This window comes from Aphelocoma coerulescens, chromosome 5 (genome assembly GCF_041296385.1).
Source record: "Aphelocoma coerulescens isolate FSJ_1873_10779 chromosome 5, UR_Acoe_1.0, whole genome shotgun sequence".
Lineage (NCBI taxonomy): Eukaryota > Metazoa > Chordata > Aves > Passeriformes > Corvidae > Aphelocoma > Aphelocoma coerulescens.
This window is the reverse complement of record NC_091019.1, coordinates 13,886,612-13,899,294: the sequence shown is the minus strand read 5'-3', so window position 1 is coordinate 13,899,294 and position 12,683 is coordinate 13,886,612. Positions and strand designations below refer to the sequence as shown.

The following is a 12,683-nucleotide window of genomic DNA, read 5'->3' as shown; positions in this document are numbered from 1 at the left end:
CTCCGCTGCCGCCGCGCTGCTGCCGCCTGCGGGCGGAGCGCGGTACTGCAGCCCAGGTGCCCGCGCATGCGCAGTGCCGCCCGCCGCTCGGGGGCGCGGTGCTGCAGCCGAGGAGGGGCGCGCGTGCGCAGTGAGCGGAATGAGGCTCCTGGTCACGTGGTACGTGAGGGCACACAGAGCAATGCGCATGCGCAGTCCCGCCGTGGGTGTGGGGGGGTGTTCCCCTCCTTCTCCCTCAGTGCTGCCGCCCCGTGGGAGCGCCCGGCACTGCAGGCCCCGTCCCCAGGGAATGCCGAGGTGTCCCGTGCCCGTGGCGCTCGGAGGCACTGCCCTGACGTGGTGCAAAAAGAGGAGGGGGGAAGTTCTGGATTAGCGGGAGGATGTTCCTGGAATGGAATTTGGTGCAGGAGGGGACCGTAAAGCCCATCTAAACTCTTGCTTTCCCATTCTGCAGCAAAGAATGCATCCGAAACGGCCTCCTCGGCCTCATGGACGTTGCGAGTACCCTCCACAGTGCTGCCCGGGCTTGTCTGGGAATGGGAACTGCTGCTGGGAGCTCTGGCAGAGCACCTGGAGACCAGGTAAAATGAGAAATGTGATTGTTTTGGCTGCTGCTGAGTGTGCATTTCTTTTCAAGATGTTCCTCTGGTTGATCTGTGTCACAGTAGCTTCCTAGAGCTGGAGTCATTTCCTAGCAGGGAACTTGACTTGGAAGCTGCATTACAAACTTTTGTCCACATTTATTTTCTCTCCCACATGGAGGCACCTAAAGAAGCAGAGGTGGGGTGTTCCTAACAAAAGAACATCCAAATTCATTGGTGGTACAGGGCTTAAAATTAAAGTATGGGTGGAGGTGCCTTTAGGACACTTCCTATTCCTTAGTATATGAATGGAATTTAAATGAAGTGTCCAAATCCTGACAAGCCTGTATGAACTCCAAAGCCTCTGCAAGTGTTTTACAGCCGGGAAGGGAGACAAGAGTCTGGAGTCCCTCCCCAAAATCTGGCTGCTGGTTTGTTTGACCAGGCATAGGAATAATTGTGTATTCCCTGGGGCTGTCCTTATGGAGAAAGGTTTATTTATCTCCCCCAGGTTTATTCAGTGTATCTTCAAAATGATGGAAACTGATTTCATGGAAATGCCAGAGGTGCCAAATGCTGTCCCCAGCCAGAGCTCAGAGCCAGCCCTTTGGGAAGGAGTTTAATGCCCATTTTCCCAATCCCTCAAGGCAGCAGCACTGGAGTACTTGCCCCCAAACACGCCTGAGGTGCCAAGCCTTGGCAGGAGGCAAATCCAGGGATTGGACAGTAGGAGCTTGCACTGCTCGTGTAATCCCAGGCCTGGAGCTGTGCTTTAGAAATCCCAGGAGATGCTGCCTCACTCAAACCTCGTTTAAAGCTCAGCATCCCTCCTGGAATTACTGTTGCTCCCTTTGCTGCTCTTCCCTATTATTACTATTACTGTAAATTCCCACTCCATTTCTTCACAGCCCTTGGCTTCCCAGAGGTGGTGCTTTAGGAAAGCCCCTCCAGCCTGGGAAGGTGCTTTTGGCTCCGGACACATTCCCAGTCCCCAGGAGCAGCAGGACCTGTGCTGTCCCCAGCAGGTGAGGCAGAGGTGCCTTTCCTTCCTTCCTTCCTTCCCTGCTGCACTTTGGCTTTTCGAGGGCTCTCTGGGGGTCTGAGGGAGAAAGTCTTTGTCATTCCAGGGCAGAATTAGCCCTGGTCCCCCTAAGAGCAGGAGGAATCATTTTATCCTTGTTTTTGGATACACATTTTGTGTTTCCTCTCTTTTGCTGACACCGTGTGGTGAAGCAGCAGCTCCCAACTTTTTCAGTGCTGCCCCCTGGAATAGTTTTCATTCGTACAACCAAGAATTCCCTGCTGGAATCCCAGTCACAGCCCCCCAGATCAGTGTGCAGTTTAAGGTCTTAACACCCTGACCAGGACAATTTCCTGTTTCTAGACATGGAAAATAGGGGAAAACTCAGATTGGATTGGAGCCAGAATCCAGAATGGGGAAAGTGAGGCAGCGTGCTCGGCACAGGCTGGGGATGGTAGGGGCTGTTCTTGTTGGATGACACCCGTGTGGAACAGATCCTTCTCTTCCTTTGTCCAAAGTCTGATGGCAAAGGATTGAATAGCTCACAAATGGGGCCTGGAATGAAAATGGTTCTGTTAAAATTAGGCAAAGAATGCAATAGGAAAAAATGGGCATCCTTTTTATGTATGAAAATAGTAGGGAATAAAAGGCAAGGGCACTTTTATTTGGTGTCACCTCACTTTTCATGGATAAAACCCTCCAGTGAGCAATCAGAACAGGAGTGTGAAAGCCACAAGCCTTTGACTTCCACATGGACCTCATTTCCCTTTTCTGCTCTCTTTCAGGACAGGAAAAACCACTTAACTCGTCCCATCTTTGCCAAAAGCTTTGGTGTTTGAGCAGCCAAACCCAGCGGGCTCCGGCCCTGATGGAATGTGCTGGAGGGCCCCTGGTGCTGCCCATGGTGTGGGGTGAGGCCCCAGTTGTCCCCAGAGTGTTGCAAATCCAGAGGGATCTGCCCTGGTTTCAGGCTGTCCTTGCCCTGGTCCCTGCAGTCCCCTGAGACACAGAGAGAGCCCTGGCCAAGGGGCCTTTGGCACCTTGTCAGGAATGTGGCAGCAGCCCCGGGAGCAGGTTGGAGGTGGGAACTGGGGCTGTGTCTGAGACTGATCCAGGTCAGGTCAGTGTTTACCTGTGCGGGTTTGGCCCCACACACTGAGTTTAAGCAGGATCAGGGTGATGGATGCTGCATTTTGTGCACCCTGAGAGTTTCTATCCCCCCGGAGTTCCTGCAGGGATGTGGCAGCACAGGGAGCAGAATTAAACCTGCACTCCCGTGGGCATTGCTGGCCTTTGTGTCTCTGTTGTGCCATCAGTCTGTGGGAGTTTGCTGCTGTCCCTGCCACTGCCACCCCACCTGGGGGCTGCGTGCTCCTGGCAGCCCTTGGCAGCCCCACACGAGCTCCAGTGGTGCCTGTGCTGTGTTGGGAGTGTTGGCTGGGAATGTGCCTCACCCCTGGCTGTTTTGTTCCTTTTGCTCCTGAGCAGCCAGACAGAGCTTTTGGGCTTGTCAGCTTCAGAGTTTGATTGGAAAAGTCCCTGAAAAGAATAATGACAGTGAAGTTTGTCAAAGTGGTGCTGTCAGACCCCACCTGACAGTCTGTGCTTTGTGTTGGAGGTTGTCGTGCATTTGCCCTGCAGGGAATGAATGTCCCCTTCCCAATTCAGCCCAGAAGGTTCCAAAGGCTCTTACAGGAATATTTATCCTTTACTGCCCTTTGTGATAATGAAATCTCCACCCTGCCATGAGCCGTTCCTTGATTTCTCCTGGAGAAAACCTCATGGCAGAGGCACTTTGCAAAGGAGCCCAGAGCTGTGTTTGGAGCAGAGAGTGCTGAGAGCTGCGTCTGCCTGTGCTGCCCCAGCCTGGCAATATCCTCATGGAACAGACTGGGCAGATGGGATCAGATGGAGCAAAATCCCTTCATGGAAGAGGTTTTCTCCTGTGCAGATCAGGCATGGGGCAGGAAGAGAACTTTGGAAATCAGCTGCTCTGCCCCCAGAAAGCATCACTCACAGCAGCATGAATGCCATGACCTGTGCCCACCACTCACAATTCACCCAGCCAAAATCAAGAGCAAAGGTTGGTTTGGGCTTGAGAACTTGAAATAACTTTGAAACAGAAGAAATCACTTTTTTCTTGTTTCTTTCTTTCTTTCAGATGCTGGACTTGCCTCTGTGGATGGGTGCTGAGCTCTTGCTGCAGGGGACTGTTAGGTCTTAGTGGCTGTGAGTTCCTGTTCTTCTCACTGGGGAATTGGAAATAATTATTAATTAATTAATTGCAGAAATATTTCTGGAACCTTTCTCCTTTCACGCCTCGCTGTGTGGGACAAGGACAGAGAGAGCGAGCAGAGGAGCAGCCTTGGGTCGGAGAGGGGCAGGAGAAAGGCACTGTGGGCAAAGGGACCTCCCTGGTGTCACCAGGGCACCTGTGGGGAACAGAATGGACACTTTGAGGGCATATGGAGGTGAGGAGTGGACAGTTTGGGGCAAAATCTGAGTTCATCTACAGGGAAATAAATAGGGGATATTTTTGAGGGAAAAGCTGAGGTACTGAGTTCACCTACCTTGCCCCGAGTTGTGTTTGCACAAAGCAAATCTCTCTGGATCAGGCAGTGTCCCAGAAGTCTGGCAGTGCCCAGCATTCCTGGCTAGAATTTGGGGGGGTCCCAGCACAGCCCTTCCATAGTGTCCCCATGGAGCTGACACTTCCCAGCATTCCTGGCTGGAATTTGGGGATCCCAGCACAGCCCCTCCATAGTGTCCCTGTGGACCTGGCACTGCCCACCATCCCTGACCAGGGTTTGGGGCTTCCAGCACAGCCCCCCAGCACATCCTGCTGCTTCCTCAAGTCCCCTTTAACCAGGATCCTTTTTTGGGGTGGGGGCACCCAAACCCAGCACAATTGGCTTTAATCAAATTTTGCGGGATCTCCCCTCTCCCCTCCTCACCGAATTCCTGCTGCCAAAACCCAGCCTGAGGCTCAGCTCTCCATCCCCTCAATCTCTCCAAGGAATTGCACTTGGATTTCCCAGTCCAGCAGGGCAGCAATGCTGTTGTCCTCATTGTGTATCTTAATTGCAGTGATTGCTTAAGAAATAATTGAAAGAAATTAAAAGAATGAAGAGAAAGTAAAGAAGAGCTGCCAGCTCCAACCAAGGAGTGCTCAAGCCCCTTCTCAATGATTTGCTTTAATTAACCAATGAAAATGAACCAATTAAGATCACATCAACATGTTATTATTCTTTTTAATTGAGTTCTAGAGAAATACTGCAGAATAGAAAAGAACCTTTTGAACCCCCAAAACTCTTCTAGGAGATCCACAGGGCAGGGCTGCCCTGCCCCCCCAAACCGAGGAGAACTGGGAGAAAAGACAAACCCAGACTGAGATTCCCAGGAGATTGGTGCAGCTTCTGCCAGCCGGAACAGCCCCTGTTCTGAAAACCCACCTGTGAATCCCAGGAACCTGGGCCATCATCAATGTCCTCAGGGGCCTTTTTACTTAAAGCAGATTTCCACAGAGTATTAAGGAAATACAGAAAATTAAACTGAAATGTAAAGGAACAGCTCCCCCAAGCCAGCAGGCTGCAGCATCCAAAAGAAAATGAACAGAAAGATTATGGATTGGGACCATCAGCAATCCCAGATCCCTCGTGTGGAATAGCACTCTGCTTTGGTTTATAAATCACCACTCCTCTTAGCAGACAAACCCTTCAGCTTTGCTTCCAATTCACCAAGTTGCCAACTGTGGCCACCGAGGTTCTGCTGCACCGTGTCCACGCTGGGATCCAGGAAAACACGCAGGGTATGGTCCTCTGGGAATGTTGCTGAGGAAGCCACTGACCTAATCTGTGCCTGCAGCCCAGAGGGAATCTCTTCCCAACAGCTCTGGCTGTGCTCGGTGTGTCCCGACGGTTCCCACGCTGACACAGCACAGCTTCCTCTGCCCGCTGCCTTGGGAAGTATCCCTAAGGTGCCACCAAGAAAGGAGCTTCTTCTGGGCACAGAGTCTTGGGCTTCAGGGGAAGAAAAGGAGTTTTCAGTCTTTAGCATCTCCCACTCCGTCAGCATTGATAGCAAACATGGCTTCAGCCTCGGGAAGACACGGAGAGTCATAGATTTTACAGATCCTGGTCTCACCTCGGCCTTTCCGCAGGTACAGCCTGACAGGGAGAGGGAAGGAATCAGGTCAGGATGGACAGCGTGCTCCCAGAAAATCATCCTAATCCATAAGGGATTAAAAAGAGCTGTATGAACTGCCTGAGACGTTCATTTCCCTGTGGACCGAGGGCCCAGTGTGGCACTAAGCCGAAGCATAGGCTGGGCCTCCCATGGACAGACTATGGAAACCCCAGAAGTAAAAGCTGCTTGGCCAGTTTCATAAAACATTCCAAACCCAGGCTCCTGGGATCTGTCCATCTCTTGTCTCACCTGGTGGTGGAAGCATGAGCGATGATATTGCCACCGATGGGTTTTTTGGGATCTGCAGCAAACATGGCAGCTCCATCTACCTGTGCCACCACCTGGTTTGTGATGACAACGGCCACACCGAACTGCAGGGGAAACAACCAAAACCCAGTTATTCCCACAATCAGAGCAGAAAAGCAGGGAAAAGGACACAGGGGCACTCCTGGTGTCCATAACTGTGGGATCCAGCCCCTCCAAACCAATGGGAGCAGAGGTGGAGACAAAGACCTTAGGACCAATTTGCTGGGGTTTATAAGAAAACCAATGAGTTTTACTTTGGCAATTGTATTGGGTTTGTATGGCCAAGATTTGGTAGTGAGGGGGCCACAGAGATGGTTTCTATCAGAAGCTGCTGGAAGCTTCCACCATGTCAGGCAGAGCCAATCCCAGGATGGCTCCAAGAGGGACATGCTGCTGGCCAAGGCTGGGCCAATTAGAAATGGTGGTAATGCCTCTGTGATAACAGATTTAAGAAGAAATCAAACAAAACTTGTGGTGCAGCTTCAATTCCAGCTAGAGAAGAGTAGGAGTGAGAATATGAGGAGAACAAGATGCAGACACCAAGGGCAGTGAAGAAAGAGGGGGAGGAGGTGCTCCAGGCACCAGTAGAAATTCCTCTGCAGGCCGTGGTGAGGACCATGGTGATCCTCCCTGCAGCCTATGGAGATCCACAGGGATGGAGAGATCCACCCACAGCCTGTGGAGGAGCCCCACGCTGAAGCAGGTGGATGCCTGGAGGAGGCTGTGACCCTGTGGGAGACACGGTGGAGAGAGGGGCCTTGCTCCCAGGCTGGAGTAGCCTGTCTTTGAAGGACTGACCCCCTGGAAGAGAGACCCATGGTGCAGCAGTTTGAGGGGCACTGCTGCCTGTGGGATGGACTCACATTGCAGCAGTTCACAGCGAGCTGCTGCTCGTGAGATGGAGCCACATCGGAGAAGTTTGTGGAGAACTGTCTCCTATAGGAGGGCCCCCACAGTGCAGCAGGGCAACAACTCCTCTCCCTCAGCAGTGGGAGAAGCCTTGGGTGAATGAACTGACCAAACTCCCCCATTCCCATCTCACTGGTATAGAAGGTAGAGCTGGGGAGGAGGGAGAAGTGAGGATAAGGTGTTTTTAAGAGCTTATTTTACTTCTCATGATCCTGCTCTAATTTTGTTAGTAATGAGTTCACATGTCTAAGTTGAGCCTGTTTTTCCCTTTATGGTAATTGATGAGTGTTTTCTCCTGGTCCTTAACTCACAAACCCTTCATTAAACTTTCTCTCTGTCCAGTTGCAGAGGAGGGTGAGCGAGCGGCTGTCACGGGCGCCTGGCGTTTGGCAAGCGTCAACCCACACCATTGAACCCAGTCAATGCTCACCTCGTCCGCCAGGCGCAGGAGCATCCGCAGGAACCTGGCCAGGTGCATCTGCCTGGCAGAGAGCTCCCCCCTTCCCGAGTAATCCGTGCGGTACAGGGCCGTGGCACTGTCCACGATCAGCAGTGCGTACCTGGGAAAGGGGAGGCAGGGCTGTTAAGTCTCAGTTCCAATGCCAAGCTGCCTGCACAGCTCTCCTGGGAGCTAGGAAATCATCAGCACTGTTTCTAACCACAGTTCTAAACTGAGCTTCCTCAGGCTGGCACTGAGGAACCATGAATTCCGTGTGTTTGTACAGCCACATCAGCTGGAGCCAGTCCCTGGCATCCAGAATTCCAGCAGCAAGATGTGCCCATGGAGCAAGCTGGCTCCCTGGAGAGGCCAAAGGCTAATCCCATGTTGGAACAAAATCCCTTAAATCAGTGTAATTACCGTGACTCAGCCATCATGGCTGAGGCCTGGTACAGCAGCTGGGTCTGGTGGTCGGTGTTAAAGCCCCGGGCATAGGCCACGTTGTCCAGGACATCGCTGCCAGACAGGCCATACCTGCAAAATCAGGGAAAAGCAAGGGATGAGCCCTGGGTGACAACTTCATCCATAGCAGTTAGCCCAGAGCTTTGCCAAAAGACTGGAATAAAAACTCACATCCCCAGCAGAGATAAAAACAGAAAAAATGCAACCTGTGGTGATGAAAAGAGAACGGAATGATTGGAACCATTTTAAATGGATAAGAGGAAATGGCCTCATGTCATACCAGGGGAGGCTGAGGCTGGACATTGGGAAGTCTCCTAGTGGAAAGGCTGTCCAGCCCTAGTACAGCTGCCCAGGGCAGTGGTGGAGGCCCCATCCCTGGAGGGATTTAAAGCCGTGCGGATGTGGCACTTGGGGACACGGGACAGTGGTGGCCTCGGCAGCACCGGGGAACGGTTGGGCACCGTGATCTCCGAGGGCTCCTCCAACCTGAAGGATTCCATAATTCCAAGAACATTCTGTACACGGCCAGCACAGACACAGCTGTGCCTGCTGCAAACGTCATTTCACTTCCTCTCCTTTGCTTGGCTGCCAAACATTCCCTGGCGCCAGGGGACACAGGAGCAGTCCTTGCTGCAGGAGAAGCCAGCAGGGTTAGATCAAATTCCCCTCAGAAAGAGCTAATAGGATCCAGCCAGTCCTGTCCCCAGCTGCTTGGGAAGCTCCCAGTCCCTTCCAGTAGCAAAAGAGAGGGAAATCACCTCATGCCAAGGGACAATGACACGAGAGCTGTGGGGAGAGAGCAGCAGGGACAGGAGAGGAATGGCAACACCAGACGTTTCCAAAGGGAACACCTGCCAAATCAACCTCCAGGACACGTGGAAAATGTTTTCCAACTGAGTTGTGAGTCCATCTATTCCTGTCTTCCACTCACAGACCTTTCAGCCACGGCCAGGAGCCGCTCTGGACGGAAGGTCCCCTCCGTGTCGATGTACATGGCTTTTCCCTCGCCGCCCCCGCGGTCTATGGGGAGCTAAAGGAGAAGGCAAGGAATGAACAGGGAATAATCTATCCATAAATACAGCAGATATAGCCACATGCCCTCACCGAGCTCATACAACAAATAACATCCCAAGTTATTGTGATTAAAGTCCCATTTAGCTGGGAAAAGCGAGAGGAAAGATTCCTGGTCCCCCATCTCTGACACCTTCCTTTTGTAGTACCTGTCACCTGGAGTGCCAGGACAAGGGGGAATGGCTTCCCACTAACACAGGGCAGGGATAGATGGGATATTGGGAAGAAATTCTTCCCTATGAGGGTGGTGAGACTCTGGCACAGGTTGCCCAGAGAAGATGTGGCTGCCTCTGGATCCCTGGAAGTGTCCAAGGCCAGGCTGGACAGGGCTTGGAGCAACTTGGGATAATGGAAGGTGTCCCTGCCCATGGAACTGGACGGGCTTTAAGGTCCCCTCCCACCCCAACCATTCCAGCATTTCATGATTCTACACAAGATGACAGGTGCTTAGCTTTGAGCTGGGAAGTTTAGAGAGTCAACTAAATGATCAAATTAAGTCCAAGCCTCTAATATTTTAGGGAATAGCAACCTCTAGACAGTAATAAACACTTAGAAAGTCAAGGAAAGTGCCAAAATTAGCAAATATCCCAAGGCTGTGGGGTCTGAATATTGGACTGTAATGAGGTGAAGCCCCCACCTGACAGGTGACTGCCAGGGTGTGACACAGCTGCGTCTTCCCAGTACGGAATTCCCCAAACAATTCTGTTATGGACCCTGTTTCTATTCCTCCTGAAAGGAAAATAACAATAATAATTATTAATAAAACTTAAAAGGTCACATGCTACAAACAGGTATGATCTATGTATCCCACATATAAAATACTACATTCACAGAGACTCAGCTACAAACACTGAATTTGGCTGAAAGTTTCAAAGCTAAGAGGGAAAACTGCTTGTCATGCTGAGGTTTGTGCATGCTGTAGATAAGAAGTTCAGGTGTGTTTTTGAAGATGGTGAAGAGCTAAAATTACTTGTTTTAATTTTTGGATTACCAGAGGAACGGGGAGATGGTGATGCCTGGTTTCGTTTACCCTAAACACATTGTGGACTTAAATAAACCAGAAACATAAAAAAATGGACAGCTTTGGGTCTTGTATCATGACTAAAAGGACTAAAAGCTATTTCTGCAGCTTTTAAAATAAAAGCAATTATTCAAGAGCAGTTCTAGAGGTCTTTCATCCAGCCAGGGCTTGCTTTATGTGGTTCCGTGCAAGGATCCCACTCATGGGAAAACCCCACCCTAATAACTGAGCTTAAGCAGGAAAGAGAAATAATAAAATGCTGACCTTGAAGCAGCTTATCCAGCTCTTTGGAGCCAGTGGTGATCTGGATGATCTCTGACCGTCGCTGGTGGAATTCTGTGGCTGTGGTGAAGCCCATGGGAACCAGTTTGGCTGCCTCGGCCTGAGGGAAAAACCCAATGGAGCAGTGCCAGGAGAGTTCATGCCGTTCATTAACCCCCCAGTAATTAATATTTCCTGCCTTGTAGAGAGGCACCCGTATAATTCCATGCACATTTCATAGACTTTGCACAAGCTGGTACCTCTGAACAGAACTGAAATTCTGCTCCGAGAAAAAACTCCAACATCCCTTTTGTGTGTTTTATGGAAATATCCTCCCCTTGTCCCCCAGCCGGTCAGTTCAGTCCTGTCCTGGTGAGTTTTGCCTTTTCCCATCACAAGTCATGTTACACCTCTAAGCACCTTCACTGCCCTCTGGAGACCTTCCAAATTCACCACAACACTTTCAGCCAGCAGAAAGAAACTTGTGGAATATCTTGGGTTAAAGTTCCAGAATATTCTTACCAAGATTTTGTCAGCTTTGGCTTCACTGATGCCTTTAATGTTCAGCAGCTCCTTCTTTGGTGCATAAGCCACAGCCTCCACTGTGTGAAATCCAGCTTCTTCCAGCTTCTTCACATCATTGGCATTTATGCCACATTGCTGGGAGGCAGGGAGGGAGGAAAAAGGACACGTGTTGGTTTTGTTTTTTTTTTTACAGAACATAAGTAAGAATTTAGCAGCAGAGTTTTCAGTTTCGCCTGGTTTTTAAAGAAAAAGGTTTAAGTTGGATATTAGTAAGAAATTCTTCCCTGTGGATGTGGTGACACCCTGGTGGAGAAGCTGTGGATGCTCTATGCCTGGAAATGCTCAAGCCCAGGATGGATGGGGCTTGGAGCAACATGGGATAGTGAAAGGTGTCCCTGCCCATGGCAGGGGATGGAACAGGATGAGCTTTTAAGGTTCCTTCCAACCCAAACCATTACAGGATTCCATTCTAGGAAAAAGAGCAGTGGATCTATGGAAAACTTTCTCCAGGGGTAACTCCTCACCTACCTCCAACCTGGATATGAGCTGCGGCCCAAAGCTCTCCTCCTCTGCTGATGTGTCTGCACTGGCCTCGAGCTGCATCTGCATGGCCATGGCAGCGAGGGACCAGGACGCTCCCTGGAAGGAACCAAACATTTCAGTGCTCCCTCTTAGCAGTAAGTTACGTGGTCACATGAATCAGGATCATGGAGTTATTAAAGCTGGAAAAATTCTCTGAACTGGCCCTTGATGTTGGGGCTGGGCTGTGCCCCAGAGCCTGCCCTCGGGACTGCCACAAACACCTTGGAAAGGGCTGGAAGACCCTGCGGAGGATTTGTACCACCCCTGGGATTGCCTGAGCAGGATGGCAGGCAGGAGCTGTCATGGGAAACTGAAGGATACAAGGGAATTCACACACTTGGGATATAACACACTATTTGAATATTATAAATTATAGTGACAGGACAAGGGGGAATGGATTCAAACTGACAGAGGGGAAATTTACAGTGAATACTGGCAGGAAATTCTTCTCTGTGAGGGTACTGAGGCCTTGGCACAGAGAAGCTGTGGCTGCCCCTGGATCCCTGGAAGTGTCAAAGGCCAGGCTGGAACTTGATGGCCATTCCGGCATTCCACGATTCTAACTTTACCGGGGGCCCGGCCAGCAGCACCTCCCAGGTACCGCCCGCCGGCGATCTGGAACTCCTTGGGTCCCCCACGCCACGTCCCCTCATTCTGCTCAACTCCAGCCCTTTGTTTAACGCCCCTCACGGCCCCCCACAGGTGACGGCCTTTCCCCCCACTCCCTCCCACTCCCCCCGGGCTCCCGCGGCCGCTCCCCGCCCCGGGGAGGCGCCGGGGGAGCCCCGAGAGGCGTCGGGGTCCCGCAGCCCCGGGCCCGTCCCGCCCGCCTCACCGCGGCCCCGCTCCGGCCGTTCGGGCGCTCCCGCCGCCGCCTCACGTGACCCCGCCCGCGCCCGCGCGCGCAGGCGCCGCCCCGCCCCCGGCGGCGCCGTGAAGGGGAGCGCGGGAAGCGGCACCGGGCGTGGAACGGGAACAGGAATGGGGGCATGGAGAGGAGCCCCGGGGCAGCGCGGCCTTTCTTTCTGATTCACTTTCCTTCCTCCCTCTTTCTTGTCTTCATTTTTGTTTTCTTTTCCCATTTTTCTTCCCCCCATTTTTTCTTTTCCTTCTCTCCCGTTTTCTTTTTGCCCTTCTTTTCTCTTTTCCCTCCACTTTTCCTTCTCTTTCCCCACTCTTTTCCTTTTGCTTCTCTCTCCTTTCTATTATTTTCCCTTGTTTTCCCTCACTTATTTTCTCTTTTTTTTCTTTTCCCTTTTGAAGCCCACCCCTGTGCCCCCGTAAATCCAGTGGCCTGCGCAATTCCTCGGCCAGCACCCA

General features: G+C 51.7%; 1 protein-coding gene and 1 long non-coding RNA gene across 5 annotated transcripts; one reads left to right on the top strand and one right to left on the bottom strand.

The window, feature by feature from the left end:
• Window positions 1–289: 289 nt before the first annotated feature.
• Window positions 290–7,407, top strand: LOC138111241 (uncharacterized). 2 transcript variants are annotated; one of them, XR_011151292.1, is made up of 5 exons: window positions 290–581; window positions 1,490–1,606; window positions 2,388–2,513; window positions 3,764–3,831; window positions 7,345–7,407. It is a non-coding gene; the product is annotated as an uncharacterized lncRNA (long non-coding RNA). The 2 variants fall into 2 exon arrangements; XR_011151291.1 differs by lacking the exon at window positions 7,345–7,407 and adding an exon at window positions 4,921–5,008.
• On the bottom strand, window positions 4,806–12,254 carry RAD51 (RAD51 recombinase). Of its 3 annotated transcripts, none has more exons than XM_069016662.1 (10): window positions 12,199–12,254; window positions 11,310–11,420; window positions 10,779–10,916; window positions 10,260–10,377; window positions 9,612–9,703; window positions 8,839–8,933; window positions 7,862–7,975; window positions 7,433–7,562; window positions 6,037–6,158; window positions 4,806–5,768 (listed from the first exon to the last, which is right to left on the bottom strand). In XM_069016662.1, the coding sequence occupies exons 2-10, from the start codon at window positions 11,394–11,396 to the stop codon at window positions 5,645–5,647; spliced, it is 1,020 nt and encodes a 339-aa protein (XP_068872763.1). In that variant the 5' UTR covers window positions 11,397–11,420; window positions 12,199–12,254; the 3' UTR covers window positions 4,806–5,644. The 3 variants fall into 3 exon arrangements, with proteins under 3 accessions (XP_068872763.1, XP_068872765.1, XP_068872762.1); XM_069016664.1 differs by lacking the exon at window positions 12,199–12,254 and adding an exon at window positions 11,933–11,952; XM_069016661.1 differs by lacking the exon at window positions 12,199–12,254 and adding an exon at window positions 11,788–11,806.
• Between the last annotated feature and the right edge of the window lie 429 nt (window positions 12,255–12,683).